At 39.3% G+C, this 27074-nt stretch overlaps 1 protein-coding gene and 1 long non-coding RNA gene across 4 annotated transcripts in view; one reads left to right on the top strand and one right to left on the bottom strand.

The window, feature by feature from the left end:
• LOC142602812 (uncharacterized) overlaps nt 1-27074 on the bottom strand; it is a 119281-nt gene that overhangs the window by 87883 nt on the left and 4324 nt on the right. For 2 of the 3 annotated variants that reach the window (XR_012836647.1, XR_012836648.1), the window contains exons 1-2: nt 10168-10744; nt 9993-10069 (exon numbers count right to left, since the gene is read on the bottom strand). Coding sequence is in view for 1 of the 3 variants with exons in the window: in XM_075760517.1 (XP_075616632.1) it covers nt 9993-10069 (77 nt within the window). In the remaining 2 variants the exon portion in view is untranslated. Of the gene's footprint in view, nt 1-9992; nt 10070-10167; nt 10745-27074 lie in introns of those variants that run through there. The other variant, XM_075760517.1, reaches the window with a different exon arrangement.
• On the top strand, nt 12271-26641 carry LOC142602817 (uncharacterized). Its single transcript, XR_012836651.1, has 2 exons — nt 12271-13085; nt 16902-26641. It is a non-coding gene; the product is annotated as an uncharacterized LOC142602817 (long non-coding RNA).

Raw genomic sequence — 27074 nt, 5'->3', positions numbered from 1 at the left:
GACTGTAATTTGCTACACAATGCCAATGCTGCACGAACCAGGCACGCTTGCCTGTCTTCTAGAAACTAAACTCTTAGTACAGAGGATAGGTTGCTGTAAAGAGAAAGAAATCCTAAACTCAACTACATTCAGGCAAGCAGTAGGATTAAAAAAAATGGAATTATGAGGGAAAAAAAAAAAAGAGTCAGCAAACAAAAGATTTAAAATATGCCAGTGTCTTTATTTTAAAAAGTTCCCTCCCAATTTTCTATTCTGCAGGGAGCACATAAAATGTTATGATTTGCAAGTTTTAGTTTCCACGGTCATTGTTTAGCATTCTGTAAGGGCTTGGGGGTTTTGTGTTTGGGTTTTTTTTTAGTCAATGATCTAATTAACTTCCCTATACCATCTTAAGATGCTATCAACATACTGGATTTTAATTATTTGCACAGCAGAATCCTAAACTGGAAGGGCAACAGACCAGGCAATTTCACAGCATCTTGCTATTGAGCTGTTCTGATCAGACTTTGACTTTGATTTGGGGTATATCCATACAGATGCTGTGTGCATTGCAATCTCTCCTATTACTGATGAGTGCATAAAACAGAACAACTAATTTACAAGATGGTGGTGATGAAAGAAACCTCGTGGCAAGCAAGCAAGAGCACACATAACCTTCCACTTCGGTATACTACCAAATTTTGGGAGGCAGAGGAGTTGCCTCCTAAAGCTATGAGTGAAAGTCTCCATTCAGAGGAAGTCAAAGACCAGAATAGCAGCTGTAAGGCAGATCTAGACTATGAGATGCCGCCTTGTGCAAAGCAGTATTTAACCCCTTGAATTCTGTAGGCACCGCGTTTCAAAACAGTCCACAACTACTCCCATCTCAGCTCAGCGTTCTCTACATGTGTGTTGTACATGGTTTATTCAGATGTCAACTGTTTCTCACAGAAGGAATCTCATGGGCAACGTCAGTTATGTCCAACTTACAAGAGGAGGTGCTGAGGCAGAGAAGGAGGAGGAAACTTGAAGAGGCTCTTACTGTTACACCAAGGCGGAGTGTAAAAGAATCTCCCAACTTCTTACTCATTCTTCTAGACAAGGGCACCACAACTCCCACATATGCATACTTCATCAAAGCCTAATTTCTAGACAATAGCACGTCTAAGATACATATTTTTACAAATCAAAGGATATTATATTAAGGGATAGAAGAGTAACTAGATAAACTCTTGGGACTGCAGATTATATTGATCAGAAAGAGTTAACACCATTGATTTCAATGGTATGATAAAAATTATTCTTTGTACCCAGTATTTCTCCCAGTGGCTTCTACAGCAGTAGCTCACAGTGCATAAAGGACATAAAAAAGCTGTAAGCTATCTGAAGTGGTTTGAGCAGGACTTAGACTCTATGCAGGCCTTGAACTAGTCATCTGCAAAGAGGTGAAATTCACTCTATGAAGAATGGCTTTACTTTTTTTAATTGCCGGTAGAAGTAATACCCACTACACAGTGGTATGAAACACAGCCATTGATCACTTGGATAAACCTTTTCATTATAAGCGTTTTTCAAAAATACTCATACAGAGCTGTAACAAAGTCTGCAAGTGCACTGCCAAAGTAATTTTTCAGCTTGATCTCTTGAATTTAATTGAATTGTGAGGCTTTTCTATTTGTTCTTGCACTATTTGCAACTTTAAAACTAACACACACTGTTATGGAGTAGGCCTGGTTTTACACAGATTGATCTTCAGGAAAGCTTGTTAGCTCTGCCTGCTGAACCTTCAATTAATCTGTATTTTAGGTTAGATTGTATCTCAGGAGGAAGGAGTGAAAAGTTACAAAATTCAGGGGTTTGACACCGCCTGGCTCACCCCCGTTTCACCTGAAGTTCAATCCACCACCAGGCGGGTGTGTACTCTTTAATGTATTCAGCTCGGCAGGCATCGGAAGTGAAAAGGCTTGCAGCAATTATTTTGACAATAATGGAATTTTCGTGCTTCTGTGTCCAACCCAGAACCTTATATGGGTGTAAAACAGCCACATCCAACTGACAGTGTAAAGAAATCTATTTTGGGAAGAGAATTATGCTCATACTTTAAGTTCCTTCGAACTTGCTAAAACTGATTGCAAGATGTGGACTGCAGTGTCACAGGCTGAAGAAATATTCACCAGCAAGAACATACATGTGCATACGGTACCTTCCTTGAGCATGAAAGTATCTCCATAAAGTTACAACTAGTTTATTATTGCTCCTGACTTCCACACTGGCCCGCTCTTTACAACAGGCACAGCCACCTTTCAGGTTGCTTTTCTCTCCCAAATCAGTTCTCTTTTTCTACAAACTCTAGACCTCCTTGTATCTGCATCTGTGGCCAAGTGCTATTCATTACCCACTCGCCTGAAATGACACTCTAAGTTTTGACTCCTGAAAGCATTTTGGGGCAAAATATACAAGCATCTGATGGATGACATTTTTATCCCGCTAAACACAACCCCTGAGAGCATTTTATATTATAGAGAAGAAAGGAATTGCCACTCTAAACAAAGTACTAAATAACAACTTAAATGTGTATACGTGAATATTACATATTCAACTTCATTTTTATTTATGCCAGATAGGAGCGCATCCATACAAAAACCACTCTGATCTCATATGTGAAACATATATTATATATATATACAGTAGAGTGGGTTATATTTTAAATGAAATAATTTTATAGAGACATTCAGAAGGCACCAAGGAGACAGTAGAAATAATTGTTTTACTATCATTTAAAATGTAAATGTCATGTAATATGTAATTTAAATGTAAATCTGCACCTTAAACCTTCAATCCATCAATGTAAATCTCCATTTAAGAAACAAAATTTCCATGTGATCATGTTAATTCCTCCTTCTATAATAATTATGGAATGAGAAATGTATAACCTTCCATTAAAAACTGGTAACTAACTATCTTCATAACAGACTGAGTTGGAAAACTATTTTTAAAAAATGGTTACTAATGAAATTACATTTTAAAATGTAAATGGTTTATTCACATAATAACTAAGCAACAACAACAACAACAAAAAAAAAAATCCCCGTATTGCACACTGCATTAAAACCAAAACCAAACCCCATGATGAACCCCTGCAGCAAAACTTACACGTGCGTGCCCTTTGGGCCTCTAACAGAATTTTCATCCATTTGGGGATAATATGATCGATTCCTTCCCATGCACCTTGCCATTCATAAATGCATGCTGGAGTAGGAAGAATACCAAAGCTGTGTCCCTTAAAATAAGAACGCAAGACTGACAATCCTTGGTTTAGATTAGACAAAGAAAGAAGGTAAAAAAAGCTAACTGCATAAGTCCATAAGGTCAGGCAGAATGTAGCGTTCCTTAAATGCACTTTAAGAATCATTCGAGTTCAGGCTTCCTGTGTCAGGCTTTTAAATTAGTGTTACTTCGGTTTGAGAGTATAATCCAAAACTCTCTGTTATCTGTGGGAGACTTTCAACTGACTCAGGACTGGATATACTATTTTGTTTCCTATAGACAAATAAGACAATACATCTCATCTGCCAAAGGTAACAAAAATATCATGAGAACTCTCCTTTCTTTAAAAAAAAAATAAAAATAAAAGAATCTGCAACGAGAGAGAAAAATAAATATAAGAATAAAGAAAAAAAAAAGAGAATGATTTATCAAAGAATAAAATCTTTTGAAAATAATACTTGCTGTGTATACAAATGTAGAAGTAAATATACCAGACCTCTTTGTGTATGGATAGCAAAACAAATACAGTAATCAAAATCTCTTAGATGCACTGAAACAGCTTTCCTACTCTTTTGCACACTGAATTCCAATAAAAAGCAAGACTAATTCTGTAAAAATTGCCAATGGGTGTAAAGGTCCATGTCAAAGCTTTGTGTTCATCAACTCAATTATTCCTGAACTGAAACAAGTAACAAGTAACTGAAACAAGTAAGTTTTAGATTTACACCTACAACACTAAATATTTGTAACTTTTTTTATGGTTATTACATCTTGCAGATGAAAATGTAAATGAATTCTTCTACAGCTTTAGCTTCTGGCCAGAACAAAGCCTTTTCTATCACCTACCCTACTGCGATTCTGTAAGACCAGTTACTGTGAGCAATGTATTAGAAAGAATAATGTAACTTGTGTCGAAAAATCAGTATTAAGTGTATCACCTTACAAAAACCCCAAACTGACCCCTCTCTCTGATGAATTAACTTCAGTGTGAAGTATCTTGGCCTATGAATGCTGTAAAACACAAAAACACTATTCCATATTTCTCTAAGCTGCTCAGTGCCACCGCCTGCCCCCCCCTCCAGCATTAAAATAAATGGTGCTGCTTCTTGTTTTCTAGCTCATGAGATCAACTGTTTCCAGTGTACTTCCTCTATTTTTGAAATTACCTAAACCAAGAAAAAATAAAACAGAGAAAAATAATAAAAAAGACCAGTTTCAAATAACGCATCTTTTTCTAATTTGGCATTCTAAAAATATTTGCGTCTGTAGTTATAAAAGCACGTGAACTCTTTTATTATTAAAATTGAAGCTGCCTTCTCCTTCTGAAAATGTCCGCTTAGGTTGACAAAAGAATTTCAGGGGCTGAATGAATGCCACAGTAAACATATCTGTATGCAGGTATCCGAATACATGGGCAACATGCTAAGTGTACCTCAGATTTAAAGTGTTGCAAAATATCAGTCAGCAGTTCAAACACAATCAATCAAAAGCTACAGAAAATGACTTAATTAATATTTAATAAAGGTATATTGGTTATTATAATAATAAATTCATTTTTCCTCAGCTCTTCTTCCTTCCCCTTTGCAAAATCTTCAGTCAGTATCCAAAGCAATTTACTTTTCTATTTGTGTTTTAACAAGTTTGAAAAGAGCAAATCACTTTGAAACTCCAGAGAGACTGGACAGGAGCTAAATGTTTTCCTTGGCAGATAACAAGATACGATGGCTGAGGTTAATTTAAACTTGTGTGTATAAAAATAAATAAGTAGTACATTGCCATCTCAAATCTACAGATTCCTTCCAAAAGGACTACCCTAATTTAAGTAAAGAATACATAAGGTAATACATCAATTACAGACCAAATATGGGACCAACATTCACTCTTTTTTTATTCATAAAACTCTCATTTGGAGCATCAGAGAGATGAAGCTCTTTGGAGCTGTCCCTCCTCCTGTTTTTTTAAAACAGGACAACAAAACATGATCAACACTTAGACGTGTATTTGGGAGTATCATACCTGGACAATTTTTATCAGAGTTTTGAAAAGTTTTGCAGAGGACCCTGAAAACCATTATAGCAGTCAGATCACTATTGCAAACTATTATGTATTATGTATATAGGTTTAATCCAAATCGCATTTGAAGTTGATGGAAAAAATCTCTGTCGCCTTCAGAGGCCTTTGGATCAGATCCTTTGTTTCCAGAGGTACGGCACAGCCAATTTCAAATGTATACAAGAGGGAAGAGTGTACAACTACTAAACAACGGGTATCACTAATCTGGGAAAAAAGACTGTTTCACAAAGAGCAACTCAAAATGATGAGATCTTATATTTGATGGTACATAATTTTAAAAGACAGGCTGCAAAGGGCTTGATTCCGGGCATTTTATTCCTGCATATCTAGCTATGAATCAAGGCATCTTAAACAGAATTATATTCTAATTTAGAGATTTTAAGTCAAATTTTAATGAAAACATACTAGTACTGGGGTCACTAGAACATATAAAATATTCTACGTGAGTACAGGAATAGCTGTGGACAAATTTCTGCGCTGCTCTTAGGAAAATCACAAATTGGTTTGCTCACTACTGAGAAGTTATAGGCCAGATATATTAGTGATTCCACAAATGTGCATACATATTACGTTACTGAATGTCTGGGTAGAGGGGGATTGCTTCAAAGCCCATCAAACTCAACAGAATTCATCCTATTGTGGATCAGGCACGGAGTCAAATGCATAAACAAGTACAGATTTGCACAGCCAGTACAGTTTACAGTAGCATAAACTCAGGACTTGCAAAAGTGCACGTGCACTTGAAAACATCTACCCCGCCATTTTATATCTACTGGGATCACTCTACTTATGCACGTCTATTGTGCTGGCTACAGGGACTGCAACTTTTTGTCTTCTGGCTGCAATCGTAAGTCTAGCTAGCTGCACGCATACCGAACAAATGAATACCTATCTTTCAAAAATCAAATGCATTGTACAAGCAGGCATGCTATATGAACATGCATGTAGCTACTAAGAAACATGTTCAATAGTATGTCTTATGTGAGGAACAAAGACACGCAATCATAGTTCTAAATTAATTAATTTTTTTTCTTCTCAGACAGGTACAGGCGCCATAAGTCAAACCGAAAGCTGTATGGTGGTATTGCTTTGTTAGATAGATCAGACCTCCACAACAAGCACCATTGTGGGGGGAGGAGGGGGAGGAGGAGGAGGAGGAGGCGAGGGCTGATTACCTGCACCTGTTTCAAGCTGAGAGCGACTGATGCAGTTAGGAGGAAAAATGCCTAATTAGAGAGCATTTCCATTTTCTTGAGGGAAGGCGTCACGATCACAGGCCTGCTCCTGCCCTGAGCACCCATGTGTGCAGGAGACTTGGAACACTGCCGTACGAGGTAGAGGGCCCTGCTGAGGTTCATCACGCCACAGGAATATGTGGCACACGGACGAAGGCCGATTACAGTGAAACCGTTCCGCCTGCAAAGGGAGCTGCTGAAACACTGACTGGATGTTAACTACCTCTCCCACCCCCACCAAATTTTTTTTCAAAAGAAAACTGGATGAAACAAGGCATTCCTTCCACTCTTCCTTATATTTCTCCTTAGCTGCTACAAAATGTTCATGAATACTTGGCACATACTGTGAGAAGGCAGTGCTGTACCAATACAATCCAGCCTCACAGCCTTATGTTATCTTCTGTATTCAACGCAGACAAGAACTCCAGACTGCACCCACAACTGAAAGTGGTAACTCCTGCTCCGTTCCCATTCCCTTTCTTCCCTCTGCCTCCTCCCTTTTCCCTCTCCTTTGCCCACAATAAAACCTTCCTTAACCTGATCCAAACCTGGCAGCGTTGATCCAGGCAAAATTCCAATTAATTTCAAAACGTTCGGCCCAAATAAGGACACCGCATGTACCATTTATTGTCTGTGAAAGTAACCATCAAATCGTAACCCACCTATTTGTGTAAAAAGCCGTGGACTACGCTCCTCTTGTTTCACTGCAAGCTGCTCTGTGCCTTGCACGTAACAGTGCTCTCTGTTGAGCACTTCGTACTACTCACAGGCCCAGAACCTATGTACCTTTCCCTCGCGTTCCCTGTTTTCCCTGCCTTAGTATCGTTCAGTAGAAGCCGTCTTTTTAGTCAAGATAGGTGGGAGTTGAAGAATAGACTGTTCACTTATCAGCAACACCTTAAATATCCTTTTGGAGGATAAAAATCCATTTGGAGGATGGGGGTGGGGGAGAAAGACGGAGTTTGGAGCAAAACCTTGTCTTCAGTGTGTTTCACTCAATTCTTATCTGAAAATATGCAAAACTTCATCCTAGCCAGCTATCAAAAATTTCTTTTAATTAAGCAAAGTATTGTCTATGCTTTTAATTTTTCATTCCATGCACCAAACACTTTGTACGAAGATCCTGGCAGTCCAACACAAAACACTTTCAAAATGTAAATGCTCTAGCTCATGTGCATAATTCCTGAAGGCATTACTTCTATTCTGAATATTTCTATCAGCAGTTATATTTCAAGTTACAGACTAAAAATAATTTTAAATTTAAACCCTGGAATTCACCAATCTAATGAACAGATTTTAATCCTCCTTCAATTAACATACACGTGATCCTTATGCACTGCTATGTTCATTTTCAGCATGCTTATAGAAATCCTCACTGTGAAATAAACCAGTAATAAGGCAATTCTGCTTCTTTTACTTTCACAGCGATCATTTCTAGCAAGCCATCACAAAATAAAGTACTAATACACCAGAAGCAATTTCATACTCCTTTAAGTGCTAGCCCTCAGTAACAAACCAACCCCAACAAGTATTACAACCTAAGGAAAAAAAAAATCCTCCATAGATAAACAGCATCATTAGGAGCAATATCATTGAGTACTCTGAAATTTCTCAGTGAGGAGTATTTAGCAGTTTGTGATTTTATAACCACTACAAGCTAAAACCCTCAACTAATATTTTATTTGCATTGCATTGTGCAGCTACTATAGGCCTCTAAAAAGTAATCTGAAGAAATTAATTTTAGCTATCACCAAGCCTTACGCTCCTGAATTCCTTTCTTAATCTACACAGTTCACTAAAACATTCTCTACTTACTTTGAGCTTGATCGGCCAATAAATACAGCTTTACTACTTAAAGTTATGAGTTGTTTTTCAGTTTATGTTGCCATAAAACAGTTCAAATGCAATGCCAATACGAAGATGGTTTTGATACAATGCTGTCAATGGCCTGAATTAAAATCTACTTTTGTGCAAGTCATGAGGTATTTTCTAATTTATTTTTTTTTTGGGGGGGGGGGTGTAGAGAAAAAAACCAAAACAAATCCAAATAAGTTTGGGTTTATTTAATTCCTGGGTATAAATAAAACTAAAGGGAAAAGATTAAAATATTTTACATAAGCATCCCATTTTTCAGTGGAGGAAAGCATTTTGTTTTAAAAATATATATGAAAGGACTAGTTTTCTCATAAAGTGTCTTTAAAATATATTTATTTCCAGATACTTTAATTTGCACATGCACTTGTCTATATAAAGAATACAAAGTAAGTATTATAATAGGTCTGGCGATTTCATAGTAGTAATAAATCTTAAGTGTATAACCATCTGCCAAATTGTGCCTAACTCAGGACATCTATATTCACATGGTACTTTGTTCTATAAATGCCATTACTCTAATATTTAAGTATTATACTTAAAATAAATTTCTTCTTTAACCCCCGAAGAGCAAGAGAAAGAGAGTGGGAGTACGCGTGAGCATGTGCCTGTGCGCGCACGTAAAAGATAAAGAAGAAAATAGACTTTCTGCACTTATGGACCTTTAAAGGCCATCAAAAATAGTATTTTAAAAATATTGGATAAAAATGGTAATTATAAACTAGTCCTGAACAATTCCAGGTATTATAAAATTTAAATACGAACCCCCAAAGTATTTATGTCCAAATTGACATTGCTAAGACAATCGGGAAACGTAATTGTAATGAGATACAATTACTGAAGATCATCACATAGTTACCTTAAAAAATGTTAGTTGAAAAACACAAACATGTACCCTCGTACACACGCACACAAATGGCATAAAACCCTATGTACTTGTTAGCAGCTGCGTTAGAACTGCTCTGCACATGGATGTTTAATAATGTTTCAAATATACTGAAATATTAAATAAATATAAAAACTCGCACCACCCAACTTTGTTTCTCTCCTTGAGCTTCCTTCTATTTTTTAAAAAAAAAAGAAAAAGGGAAGGGGGGGGGCATGCCATTCAAGAAAGAAGCTATATTGTAATCAATGAAGGCAAGACTGGCACAAGTCCTAGAACATTTGCATTCAGAAATAAAAGCTGTGATCGACCTTTGTCTGCTAAGAAAATGAAGCTTGCTGGTTTTAAACAGACTAGCGAAGGGAGGGGCAGACTTGATAGAGAGGGAGAAGAGAACGTAAAAAATAGCAACAATAGCAAATATTAGTATATCACATCCCTAATAGCCAGCAAGCGATCATCCTGCATGAGCCTAAACCTCGCCGGGCTGATAACGTACTACTGGTTAATAATAAATTAATAGCCAGACGCGAGCCAATTTGCCGATACCCACGTAGTTTCTGAAACTTAATTTTCCTACTTGGTAATTACTCGCCGCTCACGCCATGGTAGCGGTACATAAACACGAAATGCTAGTGCACGTCAAAGGGGAGCAGGAAAGCGGTGGGAAAGCAGCTTACCCTGCGCAGGGTGGGAAGCCAGCCTCGGGGAGTCGCCGACGTTGGTGGTGGTGTTCACCTTGCAGCTCTGCAGTCTCCTGGAAAGGCAGGCAGAAGGCACTGAGCGAGCTCTCTGGCATTTCTCGCCCTTGCAAGTGCATGCAGGCCTGGGAGAGGAGGGGAAGGCGGTCCTTACCTAGCAACCGGCGCCGGCTTCTCCTCCGCCCGCTCCCCTGCCACAACTGCCCCCGGCTGCCAGCGCCCGGCAGCAACAATGGGCGGCTGCGAGGGGTGGCATGAAAGGGAGGGAAGGGAAGGGAGAAGCGAGGGGAGGGAGGGAAGGGAGGGAGGGAAAGGAGAGAGAGAGAGAGACGGAGGGAGAGAGGAGGGGAGGGGAAAAAGAGAAGCGTGTTAAGCTTGTCTGGTAGTTAACAAGTCTTGAATGAAGAATGTTAGCAAACAGACAAACAGCATGTCTGATGCATGCTAATAGTCCTGGCTTCACCACTGACACTATGAATAATTCAGTAGAAAGGAGGGAAAAGAACGGGAAAAAAAAAAAAAGGAAGAAAAAAAAGGCACCCTCCACCCTCCCTTCACGCTTTCAAACGTCTGCAGAGAAGACGAGAATAAAAAGTATGCCACAACTTTCTCCTTTCCACCCATTGCTAAGAAAATATTCGGCAAAAAGGCCAGTTAGGCACCATCACTTTCGCCAGTGCTGCCTCTCGGAGATTTTCAATTCCTATTTTTGTTGGCTATTAATTCCACACACCCCCCCTCCTCTTTACCGCCTATTTTACTTCTTTTGTCTAGGAGCTGGCACCTGTCCCAGAGACGGCATTTTACTGCACATCCCCTTTTCCCTCCTCAGCAGAGAAAGAGGGGGGAGAGGTTTGCAAAGGACGAAACAGCCTGTGCAGCCCCTACCCCACACCCAGCCCCCTGTCGTCGTCGTCCCCGTCCCGTCCCCCCCCCCCAATATTTCCATTTCAGCTATGGTCAAATTACAAGGGGTTTGGGGGGATATCATCCGCCCTATTTCACATGGCGCAGACACCTAAAGCCATGAAAAATATATTTCTATTAAAGAGAAAGAGAAAGCGAGCAAGAGAGGCTTGCTCCATAAGCTGCACTGTGCACTGATACTCGGGGGAGAAAAATCACAAATAAAAGCCTTCGTTCTCACAGCATACAAACTAGCAAAGCCCGATTCATTGCTCGGTCAAAGAAATCAATTTCTTTAACGGAGGAAAAAGAGAGAGAGAACGAGAGAGGAGAGAGAGAAAAAAGGATCAGTGGAGGGGAAAATATTTGGAGCGTTAACCTCCACATTGCGATATACAGTACAGCCGAGCCCAGCGCAGGAGAGGAGGAAAATGAGCCCCGTTCTTAAACGGTGGAAGAGGAGGGTTAAATAAATTAGAGAAAAAGAAGATCCTATTTGCAGCATTTTTAAAAGTTCTGCTCTGGCAAACGCCGTCTGAAGGGGAGGCCCTTGCAGCAGGAATGCGAGCAGCAGCAACCTTTTTTTTTTTTTTTTTTTTTTTTCTCTCCAGAGTCCAGCCTCCCCCTTGTGAGCGACTGGAGCAATCTGGCTAAGGAAGAGGAGGAGGAGGACGTGAGCTAGCGAAACGCAGAGGGCTAGAGCTGATGATGAAAGAGAGGCACGGCCCTGCGTGAGCAGGCTCGTTTTCATCATACGCAGACACCGAGAGCCACGCACCCCGCACGCATGCACACCGCAATGAACCAAGCGCCCTGCCACGCAGCGACCCCCGCCCCGGCCCCCCCGGTCGGCCACCCCCCGCTCTCCGGCCGGGCAGCCCGGGGGTGGGGGGAAGGACCCGGGGGAGAAATGGAGCAACGGGGAGGAAAGGCGCTGCGCTGGAATGTAAATGCACCCACGCTATGGCAATATACTTGGCAGTGCAGCGCGGTGCGGCTAATGAAGCTTTTAATTGGGGGGGGGGGGAGGAAGGTCCTACGGAAATATCTTCCGGGATTCAAACGAAGAGACGAGGGCTCCTCTTTATATTTACACATACCTAGACGTCTCTCTATAGCAAAGCAGTCCACGAGGACCACGAAACTGCAGCACCAAAAAAGCCCCCCCCCCAAAAAAAAACCAACCCAAAACCCCACAGAGCTGAAAATGGGTATTTGAAAAAGAAAATACTGTATGTGACAAAAAACCTTGGTGATTTTGTTTTCTCATGCCCTTACTTCTAAACCAGCTGCACAGCCAAGCTCAGGCTGCTTGGCCCTTCTAACTCTCTTGGCACCGAGTCAAAAGCTGATAAGCATTTGGGCGAGACAGCTCAACTGCTGTGCTGGAAGAAAAACAGCTGCCATGATTGCTGTTTGATTGAGAGCGCTTACACACACTCACAAAAAAACATATCGGACTGCAAAGACGGGCCACAAATGCCTGAGGATTCAGCTTCAGAGGATCAACACACATTTCCTTTAAAAAAAAAAAAGTTTTATACAGTTTCTCCTCCATTTCCCCTCCCCTTTTTTAAAGAAAACGTACTGCGTCGACTTGCTTTTCTTCTTCCCATCCCCCTCCATAACCTCAAGCAAACTCAAGGAATTGTGCCAAAAGTCCCGTTGCTAGTTACCAAGCGCATTTTTTTAAACGTCCCTTTGATACTTCTTTCCCTCGTGCTTGCCATGGAATATGCAAGCAAGATAATCTTTCCATTACTTACAAGAAGTAATTAAAAAAAAGAAAAAAAGAACTTCTAACTCAAGGCTCCTTTCTCTTTTTCTCTCTGAAGGGGCAAAAGGAGGGAAGCAAGGGGGAGAAGGATATTTTTTCTCTTCGCCGAGTCCAACATTTGGCTTTTTCCATTTGTGGCGGATCACTGTAACGCTATTGTAAAACAACTTCCTGCCCCTTTTGGCTCACGTTCCAGAAGCTGCTAGGCTAAGTTCATAGCACAAACTTTTTTCCCCCTTGCCGAAGAAGAGAGACAAAAAAAAATTCCCTGCAAATTATTTTCCCCCTTTTCTGGCTAATGGACTCACAAGGTGAATTTATTGCAGCTCTTTAAGAATGTTACACAAGAGACGTCGGTATCCCAGCTGGATAATTCATAAGCTGAAAAGGTGGGGTCATTATAAATATATGTCTGTGTCTGTGTGTGCCTGCATTTTAATTTTGTAATTTTGAATTGTAAGTCTTAATACCATCAGGTGGATAACGAGCTAAGCTGCTTCATCTGTCATACTAATTTGTATATCTATCATAGCACAGATCATTGGCTTAGTATATACAGCCTCCTACTTTCCAATTGCTTTTGTACTCTAAGGTGACCCGCATCTCTCCTGTCTTCCTCCTCTCCTCTAAACGCTCAGGCTGATGAAAATACCCACCGAAAGCTTCTAAACCCTCCCTGCTAGAAACTGGAGATGTTGCAGTCTCTCTGCTAGAAGCCAAAAAGGAGAAAAGAAGGCCTCCACAACTTGCTCTCTCACAATCTCCCTCTCGCTCCCTCTGTTTCTCTCATAGCAACAGCATTTCTTGGTACGCCTGCTTTGGCATACATCAGCATTTCTACCCGTCCAAGTGTCCTTCTGCGTCACATCTCGCCATTTCACTCAACCAATGAAATCTCCCTGTTGCAAGAAAAATATATAGACTTTTTCTGTTATTGGTATATTCAAAAAAAATTTTTATGTGCCTTCCTAACAAAAAACGTTGTCAAGCATTTGATTTGCCCTACATGGAGGGGGGAGGAGGGGGAAGGAAGAAAAAAAAAAAAAGGAGACTGTACAGGATTCAACCTTGAAGAGTCTTCTTTGTGGAAAATATGTTACCATAAGAAAAAAGGGATTACATGGTTACTTAAGGAAAGTCATAGTTGTCCCTCTCATTTAATATTTATTTTGCTTACGCTATCATTGCTTTCCTGATGTACTTTTTAAACAGCTAGGCAGTTTCAAGTATTTGCGAAAGTCAATCCCATGTGTTTCTAAGACTCTCTAAGCCATTCCTCAAGATAAAAGATATTGATATTTTAGTCCTCTAAATAGCGATCAAGAGGTGATAGAAAAAAATCCAATGGGAAAAGAAAATAGGTAGATGTGAGTTTCTATCTCTTGCAACTCTTAGATCCCATCCAAAGACGCTGCTCTCCAACCTCCTACTTAAAAATGCACTATCCTGCAAAATGGAGCAGAGGTCTTTAGAGTCACAGCTTTTTTTTCTCCAAGATCCATTTCCTTCTTACATAAACTCACATGATTTTTAAAAATGCAATACTGAAACGATCAGGTCTGGTAATGATAGTGGCAAAGACTTGATACTATTTACAAAATATTATAGCTTGTAATGCAGCCATTCCAAGGGCTGTAGGTACTCTGCCTAACTAGTAAGACTGGCAAAAGCAAGTTGACCACAAACAGTATATACTGTATTTGATGGAACATACTTTTACCTAGACATCATCAAGTATATGGAAACCCATCTCATTGTTTTCAAGCCTGACTTTAATCACATTTGCTCTATTAAAATGCACAATATTAGAAAGCCAAGACTGGAAAGTATAAGGTGGCACACGTGGGTTTCTCGGAACTGACTGGTTGTGCCACAGCTCGAACTGCAGTGGCGTATTTAGGGGACCTCTGTTAGACGTTTTTATCAAGCCTCAAATCTGAAGAAAATGCTCAACCACTGAGCATTCTCAGGAGAATAAACATTTCTTTTGTAAGCCAAATATATGTTTTATGGTTTACCCTTACCAACCTTCTTTTTTTTTTTTTTAATGGTGTGAAGCCACAAAATGTTTTTAAGATTTATTTTTAGGAAGTTATAGTAAAAGCATACTAGAGATTATCAGGACATGGCTGACAAGATATTTAAACAGTAACTTTCCCACAAATTTTTATTTTGGTAAAATAACACCCAGTAATTCTGGCCTCTTCTAATAACTTTGGTATCTATTACTTACAGCCTGTGGATGCAGAGGATGTATATGCATAAATTCTGGGTGGTTAAAAAGTAAAAGCAAGCTAAATTTCTGGGTAATAGACTTAGCAGCAGACAACCATAATGTCCAGCTGAAACTCTTATAATTTTTGTTTTAAAATAATGGCACAATATTCGTGATAGTATTTATTTTCTCAGAACATGCACAGATGAGAATGTTAACCCTCCACGGGGGGGGGGGGGGGAGATGATTATATGCGATTAATGCCAATGTAATATAAAAGACAGACCTGTTTTTTAGGGAAGGATCAGACTCAAGTATAGGAATAACTTAGGTGATAGTGTTTTACTTGCATTTAACTGGTTTTCTGAATGACTTTCCCCCTTTTTTCTCAGACACTATTTTTTGCTCCTTATAATTTTTGCACTTTCTGTATAAAAATACAGATCTCCTTGTTCTTTATTCTCCATACCTATCCCTTCCTTTCTCACTTTTTGTGTAAATGTGGAAACAGCTGAGTGTCATCTCTGTTTTTGCCTGTGTCATAACTGGGAGAATTCTGGTGCATTTGGAGGGTTAAAAGTACATCGCCTTTGGACAATTATGGCTCAGATTCATTCACTGAAAGTTATCCTTCTTCAAGGAGATATATGCATGCACTATATCTGTCACCGCAGTTGTAAAATAAGATTGAAAAGTCATCTAACTTTAGGTTACCGCAGTGCTAAAAAAATAAGGATTCAGGAAAGAGGAAAACAATTATGTGAAGTGCAACTTGTAAGCTTCACTTAATAGAAATGGCATTCCAAAAAGGGAAGTGGAGGAATTATTTTAAGATTCATCATGCCTGAATAAATTCAAATTATGTAAATAGTCGTAAGCCAATATTTTCACACCGCAGTTTATACTATTACATAATTTTACAACCTCTTTCTCTCTCCTTATCACAAGTCCTGTCTATTGGAAACTCATTATAGATACTCCTGCTCTACACTAATTAATTTGCTTATATTTTAACTCAGAGTGGTATCTCTTGTTCTTTCATCTCAGTTTTGTGTGATACAGACATCAACACTAAGGTCAGCTCTAAACAGATTCGTGATTTTTTTCTTTCTAAATAATACAGTTCATTTTCAATATGGTTTGGTTTCTAATCTAACGACCTCCAGAAATATTTAATAAAAAAATGAGCAGGTATATGATTTTTTACAAAAATAATCCAATCAAACATCATATTTCTTTTTTAGGATTAAGCTACCCAGAAAAGTGTAAATTCACTTTTTTTGATTTTTTTTTAATCATATCATTAAAATAATTCCAGTATATGTTATTAAAAAAAATTACCAAGAATAGCTTAACATGTAGAGAGCTTTTCTTTTTAAAGACACTCTCCAGGGATTAAAAAAAATATATATATTTAAAAAAAATAAAAGCAAATCAGTCTTGTCCATGGTTCCCTACAGGGACCAAAGGTGCTCTGTGTGATTATAGCTGGTGTACACTTCATAGAAAGGACAGTAATTACACATTGTACAGGTTACTTGGGAAAGTTCTATTCTACTGTTGAATAACTCGCATTAATTCCAATGGATCAGTGCTGTATTAAATTATGGGGAAAAACACTTAAATACCAAATAAAAACAATTTTGAAGTAAGTGGTCCCGCACTGTAAAGGCAAGCTAAACAAGGATACAGTTCCACATTTTTCCCTTCAAAACATAATGAAGCATTTTGCAAAAACACTTCCTTTAGTACACTGTATTTTAACAGTAATGTTTTATAGCAAACTTGGCATTAAACTGGTATCAACACAAATGAAACTCTGGCAGTAGGACAAGTGTTTTGGTTGTTTTGGGGGTTTTTTGTGTTTTGGGTTTGGTATTTTTTTTAAGAAAGGAGGCATTAAACAGTGCATTGCATTAGCAGTTTTTTTAAGGGTGTTACCAACACAATTTTGTTTATCTTGCAACTATTTTCTTTTTTTACTGTACAGAGTTATACACTTGAAACTGGTGGAATTAATATTTCGCTATATAGCATGCTTAATGATGAAAACTGACATCAGCAGCAGCAAATCAAAGCCCAAGACAAGATATTATTTACTGGCTTCTACTTACTTATCATAAATATGCTACAAAGTTCCTAGAAGCTAACTGAACTGCAAATCCATATCCTGGAAGACAAGCAATGGCACAGTCACATTTAATTTTATGGCCAGATAAGCAGCAAGCTCCTCAGCTGTAAAGCACAATTTTATTTTACTGAAAACGTAACTAAACTTTACAGTACAGCCACTTTCCCTTGGCACTGTTAATTCCTGCTCTGACAGACTCTAATTTATTCTTCACGCTGAGAGCAGACAATACAGCTCCACGCTCTAGATCACCCTCTCTTGTTTTTTCCTGCTAGCCCACGCCACGCCGCTCCCCCGGCCCGGCCCGGCCCGGCCCGGCCCGCCGCCCGACACAGGTGGTGCCGCCGCCCCGGCCCCGCTCCTACCGGGTGCAGGTGAGCGGCTGCCCCGCCGGCCTCCGTCCTCCCTACTCGAGGCAGCACCTTGTCAGTTCCTGGCTGCAGCAGCACCAGCCATCAGCTCGCTGAACGGCCAGGAAGGGTCAAAACTGTTTCCTAATGAGCACAGCAAAAGCTGCAGCTTTCTTCCCCAGCAGCTCTTCTACCTCTGCCTAGAGCCAGGGGGGCGGCACTCACCCCGGGAAACGCCGCGGTTCCCGTGCCAAGTTCCCAAGCTGGAAATATTAACAGATTTCTACCATCCGATACTCCTGTACCTTCAGCACTGACTGGCATTTCGAGTTCTCCTGCGGTAAAGACTCTGGCCTGGCAATACTCTTCTCCTGGTATCACTAGGAGCACAGAGTTAAAACAAGCTGTTGGATTTTAAAACACAGCCCTCCGTTTATTTAAATGGACACGTCTCCTTAAAATCGGATGCCCTGCAGAACTAGCGACTGGAGGGGGAAAAAAGTGAGATAATTAAAAAAAACAACAACAAAAAAAACCCCAGAAAACACAAAACCCACAAAGAAGAAAAAGAAAGATAAACATGTTGCAAAAAAAAAAAAAGTTAATTTTTAGAGAACGATAAGCTGCAAAAAGCAAGCACATGTACGTGATGAAATCTGTAATGAAAACTGAAAATTTCTTAGGTCTAAAAGGGGATTAAAATACCTTTATATTGTAAATTACTTAAAGGCTTTTAAACTAGCCAAAAGTTGTTCAGCAACCAAGTTCTGTGACACTAAGAATTTCTATTTTTTAATTATGATAGAGTGGTACGATCCTGAGCAAAGTGGACTGTAGTGCAAACAACAATGACATATAACAGAAATTCCTTAGTGTTTTTTTGGTAGTGAAATGTTAGTAAAGATGAAAATTTTGCACAAATTGCAAGAAAATAAAAAGGGATGTCCATAATGGTAACATATTCATTGCATAGTTGCAATTACTTAGTACGCAGAGACACTTAATCCAAAATGGTTGTAGAGACAGAATTCACAGGGATGCAATCTGTTTATGAGCTGAATATTAGTATCATATCTATTTTATGTAGCCAACTTCAGTTTTACAGTTCAAGTTAATATTTCTCTTTAGCCCATTAAAACTAAAATATATGGTACATAAGGTGCATTTTAGATTCATCTATCTTGGGTCTCTAAAATATCACTGGAATGTCAAACTGTAACAGCATATATTGGCACCGGTAAATTTAAATCCCTCTTCTTGAAGAAAAAAAAAAAAAATCTTAACATGAACAATATTGACACATTGTTATTATCATAAAATAGAATGTTGAGAGAGTAATAATCCTATTGCCAGTATTCATGTATTTATCTGGACAGATAATACAGGTTTCTACATTCTTTTTACCAGTTGCAGGTCTAAATGATAGTTGTGAAAAGAGAACACCATCTTCTGTTCAGTACTTCATAAAATTTGTATTCCATGAAGTGTCTTCCTGGGAATCATTTGGGGTTTTTCTTCCCGTCTGTCATGTTAAACTTAGTAAAGTTGTCACACTCGCATTATTAAATTTCTTACATTTTGAAGGCCTGTCTAAATTTACATATTCAGCTTTAACAGTATTCTGCTACTTTTCAGTTTTAGTAAACAAAATGTCACACACACATGTGAATCTGTACTTCCTTTGTCCAGAAAGACTTATTCCCACAGAGAGACACGTTTAAGCGTTCCATGATCTATACACACACGTTTGACAAAAACGCCAGAATATACAGAAAGGATGTTAGAAAATGCGTAGGGGCAACTGCCCCACTCCCAGACACGGACCGTGAAGGAGGCACGGCAGTAGAAGTTCAAACGCCTCCACTACCAGCAGCTGCAGTGGTGGAGTGACGGCTCTGGGACGCCAAAGCAGATGCGGCAGCAGCAAGGCCTCAACTCAGAGCATCACGCTCTGAAAGGAACCCTTTCTGTTCATATAGAGCCACCTTTACATTACATTACCTTTACGTTACATGGCACGTAATACGGGTTTTGAAAAAAAGAGGGCCATTTCGGTGTTGCCAGCAAACCAGAAGTTTCTTGCAAAAAATCTTTTGTTATAATTTTAAAAGATGAATCAGCATCTATGCAGATTAAATGTAAGCTATCATTTAATAAAGGTTATTTCAATGAAGTTTATTACAACCTGACAAAACAAATACAAACACTCTTATAAAGAAAACATTCAATGGAGTTTTTACTAGGCTATCTACACTAATAAAGTCCAATATGAATGATAACACTGGCATCACCAAAAAAAGGGGGGGGGGGCAGAATTGTGAAAAGCTGCTGCCAGACTTAATTCAGTGAACTATGTTTTTCAGTTGTTTAAAAACACTTCCTTTTCAGAATACTGAAAATTCCCAGGGGATATCAGTGACTAATCCACAGAAATTTCAAGTTTCAAATTTAACCATTTTTTCCTAGAGCATAAATGTATTTTACCGGACATTTTAGATGGATGATAAAAGCATTGAAATGTTAAAAGGTCAACTCTTAACATTTTCTGGGACTATAGAAATGTAATGCAATTAATTTTTCTTGGTCCACCAAAAATTTCAAGAAAACTGCACAGTGTTTTTTCTAGTCCAAACAAGTAACTTAATAAGAAAATTGTGCAGGGGAAAAAAAAAAGACACAGAGACTTTTTGCCTCTTGGCAAAAGGACAGTGAGACTTGGTTCGAAATAGAGAACTCTCCCTGACTCAATTAGAAATACATCTGGTTTTCAAAAGCTTTTGAAGCCAAATACCAAAATCAAAGTTGTCATCTAAAGCCCATATTACTTCCATCATTTATTTGTAAGAAAATTAAACATCTCCATTCCCCCCAACAACCGTTTTAACAAAATCACATACTTCATCTCCTCTGCACGCGTGTGCCCACACACATGCACGTGTGCTGTGTGCAATATGGTAGACCTACACACAAGATAGGTATATATGTGTATATATGCATTTATGGTCTCATGTTACAACAGCCCAGGAAGTATGAATATTATTAGAGTAGGTAATATTCAGTTTACAAAATACGGCTCAATAGAAATCACAATATTTTAATAATGCAGCCTAAAGATTACTAACAAGGGTTACATCTTAATTGTAACAGGAAAAACAAAGATGACATGCTTCAGGACTAATTTTTTTCTAGTTATACAAATAAACACATCATTTAAAAACATTAATATTTCTAAAATATAAAGAACTATACAAAAGAAGTTGATAACAACAGCACTACTTCAGCAGTAATTTTATCCCTTCAACATTATCGTAACAACTCATCACTACATTCGGAGAACATGTACAACTAACTGCTCCGTGACTACTCGAATGCAAGACCTACTCCTGAAACAATTAGAGAGACTGACATAAAGATCAGGGATTTTGTCTAATAAAGCACTGCACACGTACACCAAAATGTTGTTCCAGCACTCAGCTGGCAGTGCTCTGAGTTTTCAGCACAGAGGGGAAAGCAAAATAGATACTTAAGATTCATTGTGGGGACTCACAAAATACAATTTTGCTTTAATGCTGTACTTACACACAAGCTCGTATAGCAAATGGGTATCCCATGCATACAGGGGAAGCTTTTTATAGGAATATCAGATTTACTGTATTATTGTTCAGCTTTTACTGGCCAGCTAATGGCCAAAACCTTAATCAGTCTAAGAAATTTATTGGACAACGATCGGAAAAGGCCATTTTGTGCTGGAAGGACAATGTTATTCCAGCTTTCGTCTTTGCTTTTCCCTAACAGGGAACGCCATTTTGAGGCTGTCATGCATTTTTCTTTCCCAAGCGGATAATGCCAGTGGAAAACATGAGGATGGTATCCTCGTACCGTAGAAAAACGTAGCAATGCAGTTTCACAGAGAAGTAACATTTTTATTTTTACAGGTGCAACTGAAGTCTGTCTTGTATTTTCTACTCACTCTAATATTAATTTAAAAACCATACACACATAAGCGTATGATAAGCAGCTATCTGTATCCATTTAGCATTTTGAAACTTTCACGTATTTCTTTTTTATTCAAGTATTCAATGGAAAGAGGCAGAAGAAGAGATTTTACCAGAAGACAAATCGGGCAAATAAGCATTTACTTCAAATGAATTTTGCTGAGTTACACTGGGCCTAAATATATATCCAGCAATCCAGTGTTTAGAAAAATCTTTATTTTCAAAAAGTGAAGAATAGACTCAGTAATTTCCATACTGCATCTAAAGCCTGACCAAACCCATGTTCTGTAAGACTAGTTTTTAATTTTTTTCATTTTTTTCTCTCCTTAGATAAACTGATACATTGCAAATCATTGTCCAAAGGATCGAGGAAATCAACAGAGAAATGGAAATGGCTTAATACTAAAGGCGGAATAGACAGGTGTACAACAGTTGCTTAACAGAGGAGGCTGTTAAATATGAATGGTTCTTCCTTAGTTTTCACTGCAGGGGTCCTATTTGGAAACAATTTTCATAAAGCAAATTTAGAAAAATACAGGAGTTCATATTTCTAATTTCAGTAACATCTTTGTCTAGGAAATGAGAAAAGCCTTAACCACCATTAAGCTTTACCAGGTACACTAGCCAGAGAAATCACTGCCAGAAAGAGTAACGCTGAAAAATCAAGTTCACCCAGTAAAATAGACTATTCTCTGCCCATTCTATTTATCCAAACACTGCCAGAGATAAAGCGCTTCTTTTAAACAGTAAAACAGAAAACAAACCAACCAACCAAAGTCCTGGGAGTTCTGAATCAGGGACATCCAAAGCAAAAAATCTCCAAAAGGCCTTACTTAATAAAAAGCTTTTAGAAGAGGCACTTCTACTACCACATCTTAGATTATCATATTGCATGTTGAAATACTTGACATGCACTCAGAAAAATTAGTTTTCCTTTCAAGCAAACACTTACTATATTTATTGTAAGGTTCCAATGTCTTTTCGAGGAAAAAGAAATATTTTAAAATTTTAATATTGGCTGAGCATTTTCTTCTCTTTTTTTTTTCCCCCTCCCCCTCTAAGCAGCGGTCCACGTTTTAAAATGCTCTTACAGCTCATCACCTCCAAACAAAGCACAACTGTACCAGTGCTTTAAGGGGGGGGGGGGGGGGGAACCAAACCCAAAAAGGAACACAACTGACACTGCCTTGACACTCTGCAGATAACAGAAACACAATACTACTACTGAAGAACACATGGTGAAAGGGGAGAGATCTTGTATTTTCATTACTAAACATACTAATTATAACTAATTAACACAAGTGAGGAATAACCTGACAGTATTATTTTTATTGGATAAAAAGTATAGAAAATATATCTTTCCTCTCTGGCTTCCATGAAAATCTAAAGCTAATGGACTTTGGGAATTTCAAGTAACGAATAAAGGACACAGAAGGGTTGGTTTCAGCATTGCTGTAGTCAGCATCACTTGCTGCTCACGTACTAACTCTCTGCTGTTTGCATTTGGCTCAGCTTTGAATGCAAGTTTTCATTAAAGGACAATGATGTTTGAGTTACTTGCCCACTTCTTACGTTCAAATAGCTTATTTTGCTGTATTACAGAATGTACTTTTAAATCTAAGAGTAGGTGATTGGAAGTGTTTAAATAATACAACTTCAAGAAAAATAAGAGAAAGACGTAGCATTTTACTTTAAATGAATGGAATGCAAAGAAAACAAATTAAAGTGAGGAAAGAGAAAGAAAGAGAGAAAAAGAGAGAAAATTTTGCTGTCTTACACATATGAGAGCTACAGTATTCTAGATCAGGCAAATCTGTATTACAGCACATCATCTGAAGGAGGAAAAAAAGAAAAAAAGAAAAGGCTTGGAAGTCTGCAACAGTTAAACAAAGTGGCATACTCCCTTCTCAGAGAGAAGAGTTTGGTACAGAAGGCAAGTCTGTGTACCAAATGCACCCACAGCATCACAGGCTCTCTGCCCAGCCCTGCCCTATGCCTTGGAAAAGCCTCAGGAGAAGGATGCTTTGGGCAAGGCGGAGGCACTGGGGATCTCCTGCCCATGCACTCCTCCCGGCCCCCAGGCAGGATTGAGCCACCTCCGGTGTGGTTAAGCCTCCCACAAGGGTGGGCTGAACATGAGAGGTGCCCACAACTGTACAGAAGACACTGATTGCGAAGCATCTGTTGGCTGGCTTGCCGCTTATTACTACAGCAGTCTAAAAGGAGGCAAGAGAAGCACAACTGCAACCAGCACAGCAGCTAGCATTTGCAGGATTGTACCCTAAACCAGCAGTTGCATCAGGTGAACCCACCCTGCACTCCTTCATGCCAATATGTTAGGGTCTTCCAGGGATTTATAGTGGTATAAAACATGAAAAAACAACCTGGTAAGCCCAGAAATATCCAAGTCTGAGAGCTAAAATTTACCGTCATACACGTTGTTACCTTGATCCTATTCACATCGACAGCCACTAAAGCCTCGAAGCTTGCCATCATAGTATCACTTATTTTTTGCAATGACAACATTATAAGCTCCCCTCAATACACACACACAGCCCTTGTACTCAGTTTTAACCCTGCTGTGTTTTACACAACTTGGCTGTCATCAGCAATTAAGGGCTTTTTCTTTTTTTTTTTTTTTAATAGAAGGAAAAAATATGGAAAAGCAGTATTTTGACTGCAGATATGTGTTTACAGTTTAATTATTTTATGGTGTATCATTGTATTTCTGTATTTTCTTGCTGAGCAAAGAACAGCATATAGATGAAAAATAACCAACATCTTTCAGTGAAAGGTAATGGTTTTCTGTACGTGAGTCTTCCAGATAATTTATCTCAGCTTCCATGTTTATATATGCTCCCTGCTCACAGCAACTAAAAACGAGATGCATCATATTCTGCCACCAGTTACTTCTGAAGCCCAAAAAAAAAAAAAATTCTGCATTTTTGCATAAAATTAGTGATAAATATGAGAAATTCAGAGTTCACTTTGGCTTAATACCCCACACTCACCATGCTTGGCTTTGCAGGGCCCAGTATGCGTGCGTGCGTGTATTTACTTGGTGCAACACAAAGAAAGTGTTATGAAAAAGGTGATGAATACAATCTGCTGGGACACAGCATCACATTTCCTTACAGGCCGAGGAACAAAGCTTATTTTGAGACCTCAGAGGCCTAAGTTTAATGCTGCAATTGCCATGCGGTTTCTCCCTTTCTTTTGAGAGAAAAATTCTCTAATTTTCACTAATCTAATGCTTCTTCATTTGGGACAGTGCGGGGGGGGGGGGGGGAGTTTAAAGGCTGAAGACAGAAATTGAATTACTGGCAGCACAGGGGGAAGACCCAAGCAATATATTTAGTTCAACGAGGGATTAAGTGCCACAGCCATCAGTAAATAAAGAGCTAATACGTGCCCTTTGAAATAGTTTGACTTTTACTCTCGCTGTGACTGCTGCACACTCGGAGGCTGGGGTGAAGCAAACCTGATACTCTGCCATTCTCTGCCAGCACGTGCCTAAATTAGTTCTCCATTTTGTGGTGGCCCTCCGAGAGCAATTCCCATTGAGAAGTGAACAAAGGCCGCGACCCCGGGGTCAGAGTGTAATGCAGGAAGCATGACCTCCCCTTTGTTCAGAACAGCACTGTTTACTCTGCCTAAGTAAAGATCACCAATACATTAACTAAAGAGGATTAAAAAGGTCATATCCTTAGGGATGGAGCTCGCGCAAGTGGCAACTCTCTTCAGTCACTAAATCATTTCACTCCCCCCCTACACCCCTTCAAAACAGAGACACCTTCAGCTGCCAAGGCTCAATGACACATTCTTTCCAGAGCAAAAGTCCGTACAAACTTCGTGTGGTCTTTCTTCTAAAACCAGGTTAACTTCTGCACAGCTAGCCAGCTCTTTTGAAGTTATTTTTGAAGTTATAAAAATATTTCAAGTGAAAACTACCACCCCAATACAAATTTTTTTTCTTTTAGATCTCCTTTTGAAAAGTTATAAAGTTGATTTATAACATTGTTTAGGTCTTAAAATGGTTATTAAAAAGTGTAAACTTTTGTAGCTATCATCAATGTGAACCTTAAAATATCCTGTAGATAGGCAGAAAAGTCGCCTGTTGCTATAGACTATTGCCAACTCCAGGATGGTTTGCTTGCAAAAAAGAAACCAAGGAGAATAAAGTGAAAATATGAGAATTCATGTATGCTGATAGCTAGGCTTAATCAGGCTAAGTAAGCACTTCTTTGGCCATTAAGCTGTTATCAACTTTTTAATAATATCTTAGAACATTATTAATATGAAATATGTTAACAGAAGCATCTCTTGGAACAGCTACATTAATGTTGCACCGGTAACATACAGGAGGCAATGCAGCCAATTAGACAGCATGCTGGACTGTCTCCTTTCCATTCTCGCCTCTAATCCACTGGCCTGCCGGATGATCCCAATTTTTGCTTTGTGCCTTGGCTTCCTCATCTGTGGTGATATCGCTTGCTGGGATGCAGATGTTACCATCAGTTACTCGGCGAGGATGGGAGAAAAAGAGCATGTGGAAGGGAGTGGTCTAGACCAAGATACTATCCCCTCTCCACCCTCAGGCAGAAGCACTTCTGACGAAGCTGAACATTGCTAGAGGTTCCAGAAGACAGTAACAGGAATAAGGCCAGGCAGGGGGTCCAAGCTGGTCAAAGTCTTTGGCGCAGGGAGCTCAGCACCACAGACAAACCCCACAGGGGCTAAATGCAGTTTAAAGCAGTAGCAGATCACACATCATGCCAGTAACTTTGAAAGGAGGAGTGCCAAACTCCAAAACCCAAGGTCCTAGAGCAGCACAGCATGTCAGTTGACTGCATGGATTGTATGGGGGTGGAGGGGTGAGAGGGTGTCCGGCAATTCTCAGATACTTTATGCAAAATAGCTATTTTTGAATCCACAACAATACATGCAGCTTTCTAGTCTCTAGCAACATGAATTAATGCATAAAGTGTGGCAGGCTGAGGTCTCGTTATACCCAGCCTGCGTGCACACTGCTACCCTCTGCTCCTCGTCTCCTGCTAGCCCTGCACCCCCAAGCATCAGGCAGTATGAGGAAGGAAGATTCTTTGCTCTCCTCTTCAGGACATTTGAGAAGGTACCTTCCTTATTTGCAGGCTTCTTTGTAGCAGGAAGCCATGCATTTCAAATGTTTTTTAAAAGGATCTGAACAGATAAATGAAATCAAGAATCAAATAAAAATAACATTATGTTTGCCTTATTACGTTCTCTGCATTTGTGAAAACAATCACTTCCTTCTTCACTCACCACTTCTGTTCCTTGCTCCTATGGTTTCTGATCTTTCCTCACCCCAGTAGGAAGAGAGGGAAACTTACTGTGATCAGGAAAACCAAAAGAAAGCCTTCTTAGCATACACGTCCCACTGGGGAGCACAGGGTTTAGCCCAGATGGCTCACAACAGATTCCAACATGGCCAAGCGTAAAGAAGAAACTTCCAAACCATGTGTTTGCACCGTGATGCGTGGTATTCCCACTGCAGGTGGGTGAAAGACTGGCACTCAGTATAACTTGCTTCTACCTTTTCTCACCTGTCCACTTCTGTGCCTGGAACGACTGACTGTAATAATACCGGTTCCGGTAATTGCTGGTTCCCGAAATCTATTATAAAAGCACTGGGCTTTTTATTATACACC

The sequence above is a fragment of the Balearica regulorum genome, chromosome 1, assembly GCF_011004875.1.
Source record: "Balearica regulorum gibbericeps isolate bBalReg1 chromosome 1, bBalReg1.pri, whole genome shotgun sequence".
Lineage (NCBI taxonomy): Eukaryota > Metazoa > Chordata > Aves > Gruiformes > Gruidae > Balearica > Balearica regulorum.
The sequence above is the reverse complement of the archived record's forward strand: the minus strand, read 5'-3'. Positions and strand labels throughout refer to the sequence as shown.